At 41.9% G+C, this 19,835-nt stretch overlaps 1 protein-coding gene across 5 annotated transcripts in view; it reads right to left on the minus strand.

Annotated features, from left to right (window-relative positions):
• Mccc1 (methylcrotonyl-CoA carboxylase subunit 1) overlaps nucleotides 1–17,441 on the minus strand; it is a 52,022-nt gene extending 34,581 nt beyond the window's left edge. For 3 of the 5 annotated variants that reach the window (XR_005500259.2, XM_039101988.2, XM_039101989.2), the window contains exons 1-9: nucleotides 17,254–17,441; nucleotides 15,101–15,147; nucleotides 13,335–13,471; nucleotides 10,139–10,234; nucleotides 7,965–8,086; nucleotides 7,307–7,454; nucleotides 7,104–7,225; nucleotides 1,391–1,502; nucleotides 205–286 (exon numbers count right to left, since the gene is read on the minus strand). Coding sequence is in view for 4 of the 5 variants with exons in the window: in XM_039101988.2 (XP_038957916.1) it covers nucleotides 205–286; nucleotides 1,391–1,502; nucleotides 7,104–7,225; nucleotides 7,307–7,454; nucleotides 7,965–8,086; nucleotides 10,139–10,234; nucleotides 13,335–13,471; nucleotides 15,101–15,147; nucleotides 17,254–17,330 (943 nt within the window). In the remaining variant the exon portion in view is untranslated. 5 annotated transcript variants of the gene reach the window in all.
• Nucleotides 17,442–19,835: the final 2,394 nt, after the last annotated feature.

Here is a 19,835-nt window from a genome sequence, read left to right on the forward strand (position 1 = left end):
AATAAAAAAAAAAAAAAAAAAAAAAAGAATAGGAAGTATCAAACTTTTACATATCTGATTAGGCTAAGAACTGATTAGGAGAATGCTTTTTTCTTAAAAGTATATTTCTTACTGTAGATATGGTTAAAACATCAAGGGAGCCTGATTTATGTCCCTCTAATCTCCTGAAACAAATACAATTTTCACAAGGAAGTTTTAACACACCTGCTCCCACATAGTTGACAGCCTTCGCAGCTCTGACTGCAGCCTCTCCCAGCCTCCTTCTTACTTCAGGATCAATACCAGGCTACAGGAAGATATTGAAGATAATTTCCATTAGTACTTAGTCTCACAATACATTTATACCAAATGTAAAGACAATGCAGCTGCATTAAAAAGATAATGTGCAACTTTGTCTTCACTATACCAAAGTTGAATGCTTCTGCTCATCTATGACTCAGTGCTAGTACATATTTTTATACCTTGTATTTTCATAACAACCTCCATAACATTCAGATAGAAGGTTATATAGAAGATAACAAGTATTGAGCTGGAGAGATGGATCAGTGGAGTGTGTGCTGCTCTTGCAGAGGGTTAGAATTTAATTCCCATCACCCATATCATATCAGGCAGCTCACGACCTGTAAGGGAACCCAGGAGAATCTGATGCATCTTGCTTCTGCAGGCACAGTCATAGGCATTTAAATAATCACTGCTTAAAATTAAGCTTTACTGAAGTTGTTGACATCTATTTCACATATTTAATATATTCTGAAACAAAATATTCTCTTTTGAACAGTGTAAGGACTAGGTTAACTATGAACCTCAAACCCCTGATGTTTCAGAAATACAGACATGAATCTCACCAATGGCCATTGTAAGTCCCAAAGGAACATAAACCCAAAAATAAGTAGCCCTGGCTCCTAGCAACTTGAACCAACTAAGGGATGGGAACCATACTAAAGGGGAGATGTCAGTGATTACAGTTCCTCCACAATATAACTACTGCACAAGGGGATGACTGAAATAGTTTAGGAACACACTGAAACAGTGGTTAAAACAAGAGTCTTCTCTATGAAGATGTCCAACAACTAGATAATAACTATAGCTTAAACTGTGTGCTCTAACCTCACTGTCCAGTTGTTAATATCAATTCTTAGTCAGACACTTGCACCAAGGTAGACATTTTTGAACTTTGTCCAGAAGGAACAGGACTCACCTGTGTCTGGTCCCAGAACAATACTCTACTTCCCAACCACAGATCCTCAGCTGTGCACCAAAGTTTTATCATTATGTTACTATTCGGATGCTAGGGATAGGAGACTTTAGCTTTCTAGATCAGTCATGAAAACGAGATTAAACAGGGCATACATTCAAGAGAACCTCAGAAATATCCTTTTAGCTTCCTTACCGCTGGGGCCTCCTCAATGATCTTCTGATGTCGCCTCTGCACACTACAGTCTCTTTCAAACAAGTACACTGCATTGCCATGGTGATCACCAAACACCTGGACTTCCACATGCCTATTTCAAAAAGAAACACATGTTAATATACTTCATTCAGGGTTGAGAGATTTCACATTTATCAGCCCAAACAATTGGCCAAAATGACCAAGATCCACCATTTTCTTTGAGAAACGTGTTATCTGCACTGTATGTGGAGATTACAACCTAGGAACATGGGTACAATCTTATAAAATCTGAGTTAAAAGATTCCAAAAGTTTGTATGATAAACTGCAGAAAACAAATTTATGTACCTGAAATGGCTGGTAGGCAAGAAGAGTGAAAATACAGGAGACTCGAAATATAGGTTAATCACAAAATAAAAATATCAAAGACTGATTAATTTGTTACAAAAATTAATTACAAACTATAGCTCATGGGAAGGTCAATAATTACTAGCTTGAAAAACCAAAAAGGCCTTTTACAGTTAGATTTTAAAAATCAATGGACAACTGAAATCAAACTGTCTCATCTACAAAGGAGTTAAGACATAATCAAATAATTAAAAGTAAACATATATTAGTATTTTAAGAGTGTGCTAACATTAAATCATGATAAACAGAAACAAAAAGGCACTTTAATATTGAGTAAAGAAAAGCTAGCAAATTCTGATAAGTCATACTGAGAGTGGACCTATGTAATGCCTAGAAAAATGAGGCTCCCACACTACTTGGTCCTAGCTCACTACCCAGGGCTACTGAACTCACAGGTCCTGGAGAAGAACCTACAGGCACCACCTCACTAAGCCAGCACAATCCCTAACAGCAGTGGAAACATCTGCTGGACACACAGATAGTGGAGTCCTCACCCCTTGTCAAGGAAACATCTCTTTATAACAGACGGACGCTACGGAAAACCAGAACCAATCAAACACTGACTCATGGAACCTAGTCCCAGTCAATACATCTATAAATCGCACATGCTCTGATGGCTCGGGGAATATTGTACAAGAGGGGTGGAGGGATCCTAAGAGCCAGAGGGTCAGGGGTTTTGCATCTCTTAGTAATGTTGGAGGTTACACCCATGACGTTGCACCAAAATGACTGCCTAGACATGAGCCGAACAAGAACAGGCATGCTAGAGTGAATGGCAGAAAGGACAGATGGCTCCACTCAACCTTACACAAAGAACTATAGGCAAGTAAAGAGCACTGAGAAAAGAAGAAACAGTCTTCCCCAGGGACGAGCACATGAGTTGGTCAGCCAATGCTGCATGGTCAGCTCTAAGAAGATACATACAAGTAACACTGTACAGATCGAGAAGGTTATACTTAGATATATGCATATACATATATGCATGCATAATATCACATTTATGAAAAAAAAGGCCATGCATTTGAAAGACAACAAGGCAGGGTATGTAGGAGGGTTTTGAGGGAAGAAAGGGAGTGGCAAAACTATACTTTCAAAAATTAAAAATAAATAAATCATAAAAAGATAAACTATTGTCATTGTTTGTGGTTCATGGTTGCTGGGATTCAATCCACAACCAACTGGCCCTGCTGCCCTGGGCCTTTGACAGCTCATCTAAGTGGAAGGACATAGCAGAGCCAAGCTAAGAAAGGGAACGAGGGGTGGGCCCCGTTGTCTCTTCCAACGGCACATTCTCCTGGAATATCTCAGACCAGGCTTTTCCTCCAAAGAATGTCAAGCTGGAGACTAAACCTTCTCACAAATATGAGTGTTTCAGATCCAAACGAGCAGCCTTCCCCTCCCGTAGATTCCACGTCTCCCAGGTTAAACTTCACGTGCACAGGAGGGGGCACCTACTCATCCAGAGAGCTGGTCATCTGTCTCCTATGGTCTTGTGGACCATGACTTTGGAAAGTCCTTGACTATAACTACTTCAAATTACTTCTTCCTTTTGCTCCTTCTTTTGTTATTCAGGGAACACAGAGTACCTTTAAAATGGTTCTGTTGGGAGTTCAGTTTCTTTTTATGCTTTTGCCATGACTCTGCTTCTCATTCCCATTTGTTCTGCTGCATTTTCTGTTTGTCGGGTCAAAGCCCGTAATGAATTAATGAGTTACTTTACACTTTCTATCTGGTAGTGCTTAGATTCGGTCACGGCTGTTTGGTTGGGGTGCTCACTTTGTTTCTTCAGGACATGCTTTTCTGGCCTTGTAACTTTTTTTTTTTTTTTTTGTCAGAAATAGAATATGCTGTACTAGGTGACAGACCTGAGCCCTCAGGTTAGCCCAGGAATGATGGAGGTCAGCATCACACACACCATAGATTCAGTTGCTTCTTGTATTGTCATTCCATGTTTGCTGTTTTCTCCTGACTGATTGGGTTTCCCAAGCACTTCTCCAACTAAACTGGCACTATACCTCCTTCGGAGCAGCACACTGTCACCACAAGGAGTCTGGAGACACAGTCTAGTCCATTCTGCCTATTATTACAAAACACCTTAGGCTGAGATATTTATAAACAACATAAGTTTATGTCTTACAGCTCAGGAGGGTGTGAAGTACAAGATGGACCCGAGCTTGAGTGTGGTGAGAGCCTGTTCTTCACATATGGTGTCTTATTACTGTGTCTTCATGTGGTACAAAGACAAGCAGATGGTTTCCCTGAAGCCCTTCTAGAAGGGCACTAATTCCACTCACAAGGCAAGACTCATGACCTAACACTCACGAAAGGCCCTAGTTACTTTAAGAGGCTTTCTTAGTTCTGAGGTTGAACCCAAAGGCTTGCAAATGGCAGGCAAATGTTCCACACTTAGCTCCATCCAGGGTCTTGTCGCCATTCTGGCTGTTGGATTTTTGCAGAAATGGTAGACTGGGTGGTGCCTTTCTCACTATATAAAACATGAGCATGGTTTCCTTGGAGGATAAGCTTCTCAAAGAGAGCAGAATATTCTAGGCCGAGTATTAAACGCTTTTCCCACCACCTCTCCAAATCATGAGGTCATTTGGATTTTCCATGAAAGTGGGTGCATCCATGACACAGGAGCCTCTCTTTCATGTTGACTGATACTTAAGTCACCAAACAATGGTGGGAATTCCTGTGAAGTCTGAGGGCTTCAGCAGCAGCTACCCCAGGTAAGGCGATCTCAACTGCAACTTGTGTTCATAGGCAGGTCCACATTGCCGAGTGGACTGCTCTGTGATGCATCCAAATGTCATTCAGAGGGTTTGTTTTCCTGCTTTCATTGGTATCCAACCTCTTTACACATCAGATATGAAGTGTGTTTGCCTCTCTCACGTTTTCATTGCTCTGTGGAAGGAAACACTACAGTAGTGACTTCAAGGTATGAAGGTCACATGTGGGTCCAAACTGTACACAGGAGCTGCCCTCTGAGGCTCAGAACTAGAAAATTCCTCTCCTTTGGAACTTAATATGTAAGGGAGGCTCAGTACAGACTCTGGTTCTGTTGTGGTCTCTGAGATCATCCGATGGCCCTCATTCTCTTCTTTCTTGGTGTCCTTTCCTTGTGCAGAGGTCAAGGGCCCAGTGCATAGATGCATCTGACCAGTGGTTCCAACTCAGCCAATGTTAAGTCTGGTTAGAAAGGAGACATGAGCTGTGGGATAGTACAGCAGTGCATGGACTGTCAAGGGATAAACACCAAAAATATGTCTGTTCGCAAGCCATCTAGAATACGTGCTAAATGTAATCTGAAAAAGGAATGTGGCATTTTATCTCTAACATCATATACTTTGAAGATGCTTCCCCATCCCCGTCTCTTACATAAACAATAATGCTAATTGGATTTGCAAGCACGACTACAAGTTCTCTGGAACTCTACTCCAGGAGGTAGCTATTCAGCAGGCTATAAGAACACCATGGTAACTATGCTATTAAAGGATTCGAGGGTTTTGACTAGAAGTTACAGGACAGAAACACTAACTTGATCAGGTTGGATGTGGTGGTGTCTGCCAGCTCTGGGGAGGCAGAGCTGGGGTGGGGTGGTCATGAGCTCAAGGTCTCTGCATAGTGTGTTCCAGGTCAGCATGGTGGTCCGGCTACAGGATACGGCCCTGCCTCCAATAATCACTGTTTGCTGTTTGAGCCACACACACTGGGACAGCCAGCAAGTGCTCCTTCAGAGCTCACGTAAGAGGACGCTGACTTGAATGACCCATCTGTTTTCTTCTGAAAGGCATTACAGAAGGAAACATCTAGAACCTTCTTCATTTCTGCCTTACTCCCACTAGTAGGTGGCATCTGCTATGCTCTCCTAATAATCACCCTGTTTTGAATTGATTTATTTTTTAACTATCAAACTGCAATTAAATTTCATTTATTGTATCATTCTCGGGTATAGTTCTATTTTTTTTAAAGATAGACTTACGTCTGTGTCATGTGTATGGTGTTTTGCCTCTATGTATAATCATGCACCACATGCGTGTTGATGCCAGGCCCACAGAAACCAGGAGAGATCACTGGATCCTCTGTAATCTGAGTTACAGATGGTTGTGAGCTGCCATGTGGCCGCTGGGAATTAAACCTAGGTCATCTGCAGGAGTATCAAGTCCTCTTTCCTGCTGAGCCATCTCTCCAGCCACCAGTTCTACCTTTCATAAGGTGTAAACCAAAGGCAAAACCAACTCAGGCCCTCTTAAAAGAGAAGATAATATTAAAAAGAGAGGTCCTTCTTGGACTTTGTTTTAAGGAAAGAACTCAGTACTTCTAGTTCATTGCTTGCAAGCGAAAAACTTTCTACCCATATTCCAGAAATGAACTGTTCTTTCCACTTGATTTAAAGGTTATATTCACATACAAAAACCTACGGTATAGGTAATTTTATCATTATTTTATTTTAAAAAACAGAAAAGGCTAGGAATCTTTATGATCCTTCTATGGTGGCGTCTAGAGATGCACCCCAGTGCGATGGTCTCGAATGTGAACTCTGAAGTCAACCTGTCTGCACTCAAATTCCAGCTTCTCAACCATGGGTGACCACAGACAGCACAGTCGCTCCATTGCCTAGTGCCCTGACGCACAGACTGAAGGTAGGATTACACGTATGGGGGATTGTGTTAAAATGACAACGACAATAAGATTACCTAGCCTACGAGAGACATAGAGCCTGGCACATGGTAAGTGCTGGCGAGGAGGGTTACAACTTGTTAAAATACCACGAAATGATGAGAAAAGTCTTCATAATCAACTCTAGTTAACTCACAAGCTTTGCTTTTCTGAGTCCTTTGATTAGCGCTTAGAGCACATAGCTGATTCTTAGAAGAACTTATTTATACTGGAAGAAAACCCTGACTTTCACCAGTAACAAGCATGTTTTGGGGCATCAATGTCACAGGATCACTTTACCTTGAACAAAGGTACTAAGAGAGTTATTTTTTACTGATACAGAAAGATGCCTGGGGTATAATACCACTGCATACCATCATTATGTTATAACTGGTTCTGTCCACTGTTCTTTTGGACATAGTTTGTTTCTTATGTGCGTATGCGTGCGTTTTCTATTAACACAGAAGAACATGTTTAGGAGCAAGCACACTGTCCATACTACAGAGGTAGAACTGGGGGACTTCAAGAACTTCCATAGAATTACAACATCATAGCTAACAGAATATGCATGCATTGCTTATAGCCCAACAAAAACAAACACACAAACGAAAACAGACAACAAAGCCAAACACCCAACCAGCAGTCCACCTTGGCGTGTCCACGAACTTCTCGATCAGCATTGCGTCATCGTTGAAAGACTTCTTTGCCTCCCTCCGGGCTGATTCTAGCTGCTCTTGGAATTCTTTTTCTGACCTAATGATCCTCATGCCCTAAGAAAGAAAGGATTGTTACCACAACGTGAATACAGACCTCTAGCCAGAAATGACAGGGGCAGGTACCCAGGGCCTCACTTTTCCTCCTCCACCACGGATGGCTTTGATCATCACAGGATACCCGATTTTCCCTGCATGCTCTTTCAGGCACTCATCAGATTGGTCGTTGCCATGGTAACCTTCCACAACAGGTACTCCAGCGGCAGCCATGATGGACTTGGATGTGCTTTAGAGGAAAAATTCCAAGATGACCCAATTAAAATCTACAAACCACAACTCTTTAAAGAAACCGTCACACCGCAGGTAAAGACAGGGCTTGCGCCAGGAACCAATGTTAACACACACACTGAAAAGTCCTTGTTCCATACTTGCTCTCACTTCATTGTGGTAGCTTATCCCGCCAGCCGTCTTCTAACCCCAGACAACTAATGTGCATCTTGCAATTACAATGCAATTATGTCTATATTTTCCAAAATCCAGTGGAATTTCCTTATATTTTGGAAGAATGCCAACCAAAGAGTACAGTTTGAAATGCCTCTATTAATGGAGCTGGTAATATGGCTTCGTGGATAAAGTGCGTGCCCTGACTATTTGAGTTTAGTCCCACATGTAGGACCCATGCAAAGGAGGAATGCCCCTGCACTTGGCTTGCAGAAACACACCAATAATAATGCATCTAATTTGATTTTAAAATTCCCTGTAGTAATAAACGAATTCAATTTCTTCTGACACTTACCTCTTTATACCCATGTCTCTAATTGCAGTTGAAGGAGGACCTATAAAAATAATTCCTTCTTGCTTACAAAGTTCAGCAAACTCCATATTTTCTGAAAGAAAACCATATCCTGGATGGATGGCCTACAGGAGAGAGAGCACAAGGAACTTACTCACTAGCTCTCAGCTGGCAAAGCTGCCTTCTGAGACCTCTCCAGACATGGCTGACAAGACAACAAGGTCTCTGTTATAAGTTCCTCCTGAAGAGATGACTAGAACATTCGTGTTGAAGTTTTGAAGCCTGTTTTACAACAGAAAAATCTCCGTTTTCTTTCTTCACATCAAACCCAGGCCTCACATGTACGAAGGCAAGTTGTCTACTGTGGAGTTCCATCCTCAGCCTTGGTCCTTTTATTGTAGTCATACACAGGAAAGCTCAAGGCCCCCGTCTCAGCAGCTGGGGCAGCCTCCTCCTGCCATCAGCCTCTGTCTGCAAAGCATCGTCACCATCCTAGACCTACTCCCTATGGCCAGGCACCTACTGTTTCCCTTGCTATGAATTTGCATGTGTAAATGTCTGTCTATGGAATTGTATACCCGAGTGTCTACAATTGGCTTATTTAACATTGCATGATTTCAAAGGTCATCCCTGAGGCAACCTGTATAGAATTTCATCTATTGTAAGGCCAATATTTCACTCTACATACTTCCTACATTTGTTCATCCACTAGTTCATTCACAGGCATGTGAGTTGTTTCTACTTTTAATCTTCTATAAACAATGTGACTATGAACTATGGTATACAAGGATGAGCCCCTGGTATAAATTATTTGATATAAACCTAGAAGTACAATTAACAGGGCAGTAAGATATAAAGTGGGTAAAGTTTCTACAGAAAGCCTGGCAGCTTGAGCTTGATTCCTGGAAGCCATCAGAAGGTAGAAGGAGAAAACTGACTCCTCAAAGTTGTTCTCATGAGCTCTTAGCCCTACACAAGCACACACACACACACACACACACACACACACACACACGCACACACTATACACACAAAACACATATATATACACACAAAACACATATATATACACACAAAACACATATACACACATATATGTAAACATCCATACACATAAATGCAAACACACACATACACATACATGCAAAAAATATACACATATAATAAAATTTTAAAGTAGAATTAATGAGTAATATTGTAATCTCTAGAAAACTTATTATATATATTACATTTTTAATCTTTTTATAAAACTTTAAAAAAGCTAAAACAACTTATTATATATATACACACACACATATATATATACATATATATATATATATATATATATACATATATATATATATGCAGCTGTCTTCAGACACCCCAGAAGAGGGCATCAGATCTCATTACAGACGGCTGTGAGCCACCATGTGGTTGATGGGGTTTGAACTCAGGACCTCTGGAAGAGCAGTCAGTGCTCTTAACCGCTGAGCCATCTCTCCAGCCCCAATTTTCAAAATTTTTAATAACTGAACTTTTAAATCGAGGAGTGGCTATTATTATAAGTTAAATTCAAAAAACAATTAAAATATCTTTCCCTTTTTATCTTAAGACATATTTTGGGTTAAAAGATAGTGATGGCTATTAAATAGTTGTTACTACATCTTTTACTCCATGTGTGTGTGCGTGTGTGTGCGTGTGTGTGCGTGTGTGTGCGTGTGTGTGTGTGTGTGTGTGTGTGTGTTTTGTGGGGTGAGCATGTGGACGTCAGGAGACAATTGGGAGGAGTCAGTTGTCAGCTCTCAGGAACTGAACTCAGGTTGACAGGCTCAGCAGCAAAACAACATCTTTATTAAAGAAAGAAAAGGACTGCACCCTGGAAAGAGGGATTTGTTAACTATTGTTTTTGTGTAAAACTAGCCTGACCTCTAACATTTGAGGTTCCAAGAAGAGCTCAACTCTCTTAACTCTAATTTATAGTTTAGATTCTCCCTCCTCTTGCTTCCCAAAAGAGTTCAAGTGCAGAGGACACAGTAAGAAAGCTAAGGAGAAGAAATGAATACAGCTTACAAGGATAACTCAATAATCAGATGTAAAAACTAGCTAAAGAGAGAAAATGTCTATAAAGAAGTAAGTTTGCATAAACTATGGAAGATTGATTTGCTTCGTATTGTGAAGTTTTCTGCACGTCTCACCTGTGCTGCAGAGCTCTTGGCCACTTGGATGATTTTCTCCATTGCGAGGTAGCTCTGCTGAGATGGCGCAGGGCCAATGGAATACGCCTCGTCTGCCTGTAAAGGAAGGCGTGGTTAGTTTGTATTCTATACAGAACCACATCAGCCTTACTTACTATTAAATATAGAATGCTGGGCAATGCTAATGGCGTGAAAAATTTAAAAATGAAGCAGAAGCAGGCAGTTTAGGACTCAACCTTGCACATAAGGAGAGTCAAACCTCGATTTCCCAAATAAACTGCATTCCAGATTCAATCACACTTGATTATGATCTTAAATGTATCTAATGCCAAAAGTCATTACTTGAAAACAGATACAAAATACATGAAGAGAAATACACAGCAGGAAAATGTTACAAAGTTTATAGAATCTCTCACAATTGTGAATCAGCCTACCCTATCCTTTAAATTTCTCATCTGACCGAGGCATCCCTTGAAGCAGCCTAAGTACAAGTCATGCATTCACTCATTTACATACACGTGCAGAATGCCTACTGAGTGCCAGGCTTCGATCTGGGAAGTGTTCTGCACAGAGGGAAGGCAGCCATTAGCATTTACACACAAATGGAAGCCGTGACAAAGGCCCTAAGGGAGGGGGGACTGTGAAGGTGATGGAAGGACTGGCTCTGGTCAGCAGGTGGCCAGGGTGAGCTAGCAGGGCAGTCAAGGCAGGTTCCTCCAGGTTGGTAAGGACTTTGTCTAGGGGTGGATGGAAAAAGTGGACCCAGGAAGGGATTGGATCGGAGAGCTTCCATGCAGAGAACACAACACATGTGAAGATCCAGATGGTCAGGAGCCTGGTCTGTGTAAGCAAACAAGGACAGCCCATGTGGCTGGGCCACAGCAAGCCAGAGGTCAGGGGACCAGTGATAACACAGATTTCATGAGGCATCTGGGAAGTAAAAAACATTTGAATTTTTTCTTTCCTAATAGAACTCAATATGAGTTTTGGGGGGGGGGGGAAATGAGGCAGAAAAACACCAAAAATACTATATTTTAACTTTTAACTTCACAAAACACAGGTCTGTTCTCACTCCGAGAAACATGGACAATAACACAATGGCAAACTGACCTTGGGCAGCGCCCTTTCTGCGTTACAGTTCCCCCAGGCACGTTTCCACTATAATCAGCTTAGGACACTTTATTTTTATTTGTTCACATAAACGTGGCTCACTGTGTAGAATAGCTGTACAGAATGGAGGTGCCACGGCTCGTTTAATCACAAGCCTCTTCGCTTAATGTGAGTTGTAGTGGCATGGCACTGGACACGGGCAACGCTGACAAGAGTCTTTACGTGCCTGTACGCATTCGTATCTGAGCCTATGTTGGGGCCACAGACCTAAGAGAATGTTTGCAGGGCAGGGTTAAGAATGTGTACGTTTAAGTTGGAGAGATGGCTCAGTGGTTAAGAGCACTGACTGCTCTTCCAGAGGTCCTGAGTTCTTAGCAACCACGTGGTGGCTCACAACCGTCTGTAATAAGATCTGATGCCCTCTTCTGGTTTATCCAAAGACAGCAATTGTGTCCTCAAAATAAATAAATAAATAAATAAATAAATAAATAAATAAATAAATAAAAACAAACAAACAAATCTTTAAGAAAAAAGAATGTGTACATTTTAATAGCTCCTGGTTCATCAGTACTTGGGTTTCACTAACATCTGCATCAACACAGCAATTCTACCCAATTTTACCAACACCGAGTATTATCTGTTTCTTGAAGTACCCCTGACTGGAAGAGTTAGATACAAGGTTTAAAGCAATTACACCGTATGAACCGGCTGTGGCTCAGAACTTGTCTGGCTGAAATGCAAGAAACAGATCATTAGAGCGGAGCAGGAGGAGACAGTTAGAAGGCTCACCAGGCTGCCGCACACCCTAGTCAAGACAAGACAGCGAGTGACCAGACTTTGGGTGCAGGGAGGAGAGGGCAGGAGGAAGTGGGCAGGAGGGTCTGGGCGGCAGAAGTAACTCGGAGTGTGCTGTAAATGAGGGAGGATGACGTGTAAAGTTGGAAGAGGAAGGGAGGCGTTAAAGATACCCAGATCTCTGCGTCATTATTCCTACAAGTAGAGGTGGTGTTGTCAGCTGGGGAGGGAAGCATGTGGGGTGTCAAAAGGAAGTCTGAGCTGCAAAAGAGAAACCTGGGGATTTCCCTTAAAGGGGAAGGTGATCTAGAATGAACGACTTCAGGGAGAAGAAAGAGGAGGATCAAGTCTTGACAGCTGAACTTCCACAATTATGGCTGAATTAATACAGGTGGGTGGGGGTCCAGAGAACAAATGGAGAAAGGAGAAGGTGTCGAGGCCAGAAAGGCAGCCGAACTTAAGCTGGTCCGGGAACTCGAACTGGTACGTGCAGTCCTGTGCTAGGCCTGAAGAGTCAGCAGCGGAACAAAGGAGATGGTGTTTTTAGCTGGGATTTTCCTGACGAGCTAAAGTTCAGAAACATCAAGTGACTTGTCTAAGGCAGCAGCTCAAGCCAGTAGTTGACCACTGTTAACAAGTGTCTTGGTCGTTTTGTCCTTGGATGTCAGGGACCTGGAGTGAAGCAGTCCCCGAGGAGATCAAGTACCTGGCCTATAAATCAGGTGACTGACCATGCTGTCTGGTTCAACTGGTGTTACGTCTTAAAAGTGTCCCCAAGAGGAGTGCTTACTGAGTAGCTGGAACCCACCTACATGAACCTTGTTCACGGTTTCGAGCATCAGCTGTTACCATCAAGAACTAAACTGAGCTGGGCAGTGGTGGTGCACGCCTTTGAGCCCAGCATTTGGGGGGCAGATCTCTGTGAGTTCAAGGCCAGTGTTATCTACAGAGGGAGTTCTAGGGCAGTCAGGGCTACACAGGGAAACCCTGTCTCAAACAAACGAACAGAAAGCCAAAGCGACAACAACAAAACCAAATAAATATACAAATAAAATAATAAAAAACACAACTTCTACAACTAAACTTAATCATGATTATGTCTGGAGAGATGACTCAGTGGTTAAGAGCACTGGCCTACAAGGCAGATCACAGTTGTCTATAATCATGCACACAGGCAGGACACCAATGTACAAAATAAAAATAAATATAATCCAAAGAGCTGCATACAACTGGATACAAGCAAATACACACAGTCACTAACAAGATTTTGTTCTGGCTTTTGACAACATACCATATCTACATGCATGGAATTCCTGTCGGCCTCGCTGTAAACAGCCACAGATTGTACACCCATTTTTCTGGCTGTTCGTATCACCCTGCAGGCAATTTCTCCTCTGTTTGCAATGAGGACCTTGGTGATGCTTCCTCCTGTTAAAAATCATGAGGAATAGACCCAAATGTTACTGGGAAATAAGAAGTTAAAAATATGTTATTAGTTAGCGCATAAGGGTTTGTTTTAATAGAACTGCATATGAATGGCTAAAATTACCATTTTATTATTAGATAGTGGATTTCTTTTCTACTCACTAATGTTCATGATAGCTTTGTTAATGCAAACTCGAGTTACTCCGTAAAAGATACATAAATCTTAAAAAACATATAGACTGTATGACCTTCATATGGAAAAGGTAGGACATTTAAGTCAAGAAGTGCAATGCGAAGGAGACACGACTTGGTTCTCTCAGTCTTTCTCTCTTGTCATGCCATGGAAACGCCCCACTGCGGCTGTGCGATGCCATCCCCAAGATGTCGATAGCATCTGCACTCTCAGCTCATTGATGTTTCTATCTCTCTAATGTCAATTTCCACATGGAAGTCTCCTTGTCAACTTAACATCAGAGAATCAAACCATGGCTTCTTTGCACAGACACTCTTTTCCCAGCTCCCAAACTCTGGGCAAGTTAAGATTATCTTTTCTCTGGAGGTGCCAGCCATTATTCAGTCAAGTCAGGTGTGTTCCCAATGCTTCCTTACACTCTTTCTTGAAGCGTGAGAATTCCTTCCCACCTTTATTAACCTAAACCTAGTTAGTACAGGCATTTCAAATATGTCCACAGGGGCCTTCTTTTGCCAACCACTCTGCATAGTTCTTTCCATTTTATGTCTGAAAAAGTCATTTGTACTGATCACATGCTGTTCACAAACTCACGGTTCATCCATAAGATAACCACCTATGTAATTTTATAAGGGAATAATATCGAATGGTGGGCAACACTCCTTACACTATTGCCTGCACTCCCACCTGATGATTTATACTTAATTCTGAATGCCTAAGAGGTTTGCCATTTTTGTTTCAACCATGGCAAAAAAAATGTCCGATCTAAAAAAAAATATGATGAATAGTTTCATCATCGCACGTGAGCTAAACGCTGAGAGCTTAAAATCAGGTTTCTCTTAAATAATAAGGTTTCCTATAACATGAAATGTTTTCCCACACGATCTAAATATTCCAAGCACCGTGACGGGCCCTTGAGGCTGCTGCGATCTAGAATAAGTAGGCGTCGTATCCACTCAACCAGAGTTTATTCCGTTATAATTAGTTGTATCAATTTATCTCTGAATTTCTTGTAAAATTCCACTTCAAGAAAATAACAGTGCTTTTATTAAAAGGCAGAAATTACATTAGTATAAAGGCCCTCACCAGGCACGGCGTTGCATGCCTTTACCCCTGGTACCTGGGAGGCAGAGGCAGGTGGATCTCTGTGGGTTCCAGGCCTGCCTGATCTACACAGTGAGTTCCAGGACAGCCAGGGCTGTGTAGAGGGACCCTGTCTCAAACATTTTTAGATGTTCTCTGTCATCATACATCAAAATTCACACAGAGGATTTGACACAGAGAGCAAAGCTGGGGACTGAGCATGAGTAAGAAAGTTATTGTGAAAATACAAAAGTATGAAGGTTTGTGAGTGCTAGTTCTACTGTGCACACATTAGAGGTTAAACATTTCTTTTTCCTGGTTCACATTCTCATGCAAAGCTAAGGGAACTGTGCTGGTACCTGGGGTTGTTCCATATTTCACGGTTCTGTGCTTCCAAGGCCATTCCCTACAATATAAACCCAAACAGAATTATAATTCACCACAACATACGAGATCGGCGGCTGCTCTTTCAAAACTTATAAACAAGTCCAGATATGGTGGAAGGTCAACCTTAAGCCCATTAGCAATTACTGATTTAGTAAGACTCTCTGTGGAAAGAAAACGTAAACAGAGCCTGAGATGTTGAGTTCTGACAAGTTTCCCTCTCTGTTCACGTCTTTGGATGAGTCACCTACCTTGTTTAATATCTGAAGCTGGCATCTGGCCAGAGAGACGATTAAAAAGCTCAGGTGCTCGTCTACCTTGGCTAGGTCATCTAGCTCCCATTTTGTAAGAGGTAAATCCTGAAGACACTTCCCGGTTTTAAAGTATACAATTTTCCCCAACAAAGCCATGGTCATATGTAGACTGATAAGTTTAGTTCCTTCACAAAGCACAAAGGTCACAGGATACACTAGATATTAGATGACTGCAACAGTATGCATACACCCTTTACATGTGACTGTGCAACCAGCAGGACACAAGGGTCATGTGAGGAACACATACACTTGTCATCCCGGGAGGCACACGTCATTGGATGCTGTCATCCTGGAGCCTACTGGGAAAACATACATCTTTGGCATGAGAGCTTTTCAGATGGCTTCCCCAGAGAATGGTGCTCCCAAATCTTTCCAATACAGCCCGGTTCTCAGTCTTACTCTTCAAGGAGGAAGACTTAACTTTCCTGATCTTTTGAAGGAATTTTCCAGCTTGGAGCATGGCTTTCCCTTTGACCTCTTCAGGTAAGTTAGGATATTAGGTCTTTCCAGCAGCCATGCCTATGAAATGTCGGCCTTGCATGTATTCAACCTGGGATCACCGACAGACAGCCTAAAGCTTTTTCAGCTAGTAAAGACTGAAGACTAAGTGACACAGACAGACACACCCCTTAATTGCAGTTCTCTATCTTGACAATGCTCCCATTTCTCTATCCCATTTTTCCAAGTTCTTTTTGCTACATCTCAAAACATTTAAACAAGATGAGTCAATTGCCTGCCAGGAGATAATCCACTGATTAAGACCGTCTCTATTCTCATGCGTGGAACCTTACTATTCTGAATTCTTTTCTCTGAGGTATTGGAGGAATGATGGCTGGCAAAAAAAAAAAATTAAAATTCTCATGCTGGTAAGAGTTTTAATTTTAAAAACAGCAGAATGCTTTGAGAGACAAGAGAATGAGTCTGTGATATTCTTAAGAACCTAAGGAAATTCACAAGAAGGAAAACAACAGTAATATGACTTTTACCATCTTTCTTATTTAAAATATAGTGTGAAGACCTATATTTTAGTATTCACCAAAATCTGGGGCACCGACCAGATTCAACCACATATGGTTGAATGGACCATATGTGATTAAATTTTTATCCACGTGTTGATCTTGACAAACGACTAGTATTGTCTTAATATCATCTCGGTTAGATACAAGCATCACCTTCTCCTAGGAGAAGAAACCGAAGCACAGATATTAAGTAACTCGGCCAAGGTTACAGGTGTAGTGAGCAGCTAATGTGGACCCAACCTTCTGCCAGCAGCTCTTGCCCTTGGGCCAGCACATCTTTCAGAATGCGGGGAGATGATGGTTATGATGAAGCAATCTACCTACACGACTCGGGGTTTTCACTGTACCCAAAGTGCGGAGCTTCATCTCCAAAAGGATCCGGGGTACTCATCTGTCAGCTTTGTTCAAACTTGTGAACAAGAGCGTTCGACCAAACTCACCTCTCATTAATTTGATTCTTCCCAGCAATGGGAAAGATCTCTAGGAATCCTTCTCTGAACTGCACTCAAAACGGGGGAGCTGAGCTGACAGAGACTTTGGGAAGGGGGTCCTAGTGCAAGCCTCTAGCTATGTATGTATGCCATCTTCGGTTGCAGCAGCATTCCGGACGCCTAGCCCCTCAAGCTCAGAGCAGAAACCAGACCAGGCGGCTGGGTCTGTAGGAAGAGCCAAAAAGGTGAAGAGGGATAGCGCCTACCTAAACTACACACAGACACGTAAAGGGCTGCTCACGTGACCCAGCGCCCCCGCATAGATCGGCAATCTGTACACAGGCCCGTTGCCCCCACGAGTCACCTCGGCTGCAGCAGCAGGATCGGGACCCGCCGCAACTGGTTCCTGTCCACCGCAGCCAACAGAGCCGCCGCCGCCATCTCCGCACTGCCTTGTTGGCCGCCAAAAACTGCTTGGCTAACTCGTGAAAGCGTTCCTCCCTGCGCAAGCCTCTTGTTCCCTGTCGGCCGCCCTCCAAAGAGCAAGTGGGCGTCTCCGCAAGAGCCAATCATAGAACTGGGTGTCTCAAAGGCTCCGGTTGGCTGATTGGACCATGTGCCTGGGGGTGGGGTGAACTGTGAGGGGCTGGGCTCCAGTATGACAGGAAAATACAGAGCCTTTCAAACCACCACTCGAAATGCAAGCGTTTTCACTAAACATCAAGAAAGAGGGGTAGTGGGAACTGCGTGGCAGAATATCAGGGAAAGAAAGACACAGTAAAAACTATCCCTACGTATTTAATTCAACTGGGGCAGGGCTCATATTGGGGGTGGGGAGGAGGAAGCACGTAAGTGAAACAGCCAGTTGAATGGTTACAAGTGCTGAAAGAAATGGGGCATAGTGGCGTATATTTGCAATCCCAGAGCTGAAGAAGCTGAAGCAGAAGGATTGTGCTAAGTTAGAGGACAGACTAGACAGTGAGTTCCAAACCAACCTGAGCAATATGTTGAAGCTGTCCCTCAAAAACCAAAATAAATAAGATATAAAAAGTAAACATGAATGCAGAAGGAAAATAAAGGTAAAGAGAAATAAATAATTGAACCCAGAAAACTAATACCAAAGGACAAATAAACCCAGGAACTAAGAAAATACCTAAGAACATAATCAGAAATAAATGGGGGTGGGGGTGGGGATAGGGAGTTCTAGCTCATCCTCACGGACAGAGTAAGCTCTCTGCCTGAACCTGTCTTTAAAATCTAAGATGTTTTCTTGAAAGTTTTGAACTTTTAGAAGCTCTGGATACAAACTGGCTTGCTTGTGTATTTTCAAAAAGGTTCCTAGTTATCTGGTCCATTGGCCAGCACAAGAGAACCCATTCCTCTGTAGTTCACCAGTAATGAATTCCTTCCTTCAGAAAGATGATTATGAATGGAAGGAAGAATATCTTATATTGGATAAGTTTAAACCTTTATCAGTAGAGTCAACAAATAGTTTCAAACCTTCACTGGGAATACTTGCCATTGGCTTGCTCTGTGTGGCTGGATACCATTTTCCCCTACAGAGTTGTAAGAACTCTATTTATAGAGGTTAATATTTTCTCACAGTTACTTGTGGTTAATATTTCCTCAGGTTTTAATTCAGTTGTTTACTTTTATGCTGTTTCAGGTGTGAAGAGTCCAATTTTTTTAAAATAAGCCACACACTGTTTTCTGGGCTGGGGAGAAATTTTTTCTACCTTGTACTTAACATGAATATAAGATATATTTTAAAAATAACAAAAAAGTGAACACGGCTCCCAAATAAGTAAGAAATAAAGAGAAAAAAATCTCACATAACTTTTTTTTTCCTTTTTAAGACAGTGTCTCACTATGTACCCCTGACTGTCCTGGAACTCACTATGTAGACCGGGCTGGCTTCAAATTCAGAGTTTGAGAGCCTGCCTCTGCCTCCTAAGGGTTAGGACTGAATGTGTACACAACCATACTGGTCTTGACATAATATTTTAATAGTAGGAAAATCATATATAAAAACAATAAATTACCAAGAAGCTAATTTTTGCACAACTTTGAACAAACTAGAAATGAAATGGATTTTATAAGAAAATACTCTTCACTAAAATAGATGCTGGAAAAGAGACAAGATCTAAACAAACCATCAGTGCAGGGGAACGAGACTATATGATCAAAGATCAATCCTTCCATTCTGAGCCCCTCTTTACCTCCACCCCAATGGATTAAAAAGCTCACCTTCTCTAGCTAAAAGAAACTCCATGTGTAATAAACAATGGCTCACTGCAATGCTATTAATTTCTTCTAGAGCACAAAAGATGGAAAATTTTAGAGTTCCTTCTATGAAGTGAAGATAACATTAATGCCAAAATCAATAAAAAAAAAAAACCATGTACTTCACACACGTTGATAGTCAAATGTCGCTGCGGGTATTAATAGAAAATCTCTTATAAGTATTAACTAAAACACACAATGATATATAAAAAGGTAAGTTTTATTGTAGAAATGTAAGGTTGGTTTACTTTTGTGAAGTCACTGACATAGTTGATCACGTTAATGTTTGAAAGAAGAAAACATGCTCATAGGTAGTTGATCACTGTTTGACAAAACCCAGGCGTGGTTCCTTATTTTAACTCAATTCAAGAGATAGGGTTAGGCTCTCTGGAAAAGAAATGTTGGATCCTGTGATGGTTTGTATAGGCTTGGCCGAGGGAGTAGCACTATTAGAAGGTATGGCCTTGTTGGACTAGGTGTGTCACTGCCGGTGTGGGCTTTAATACCCTAGTCCTAGCTACCTGAACGTCAGTATTCTGCTAGCAGCCTTCAGATGAAGATGTAGAACTCTCAGTTCCTCCTGCACCACGCCTGCCTGGGTGCTGCCATACTCCCACCTGGATGATAATAGACTGAACCTCTGAACCTGTAAGCCAGCCCCAA

The sequence above is a fragment of the Rattus norvegicus genome, chromosome 2 (assembly GCF_036323735.1).
Source record: "Rattus norvegicus strain BN/NHsdMcwi chromosome 2, GRCr8, whole genome shotgun sequence".
In the NCBI taxonomy this organism is placed as follows: Eukaryota; Metazoa; Chordata; class Mammalia; order Rodentia; family Muridae; genus Rattus; species Rattus norvegicus.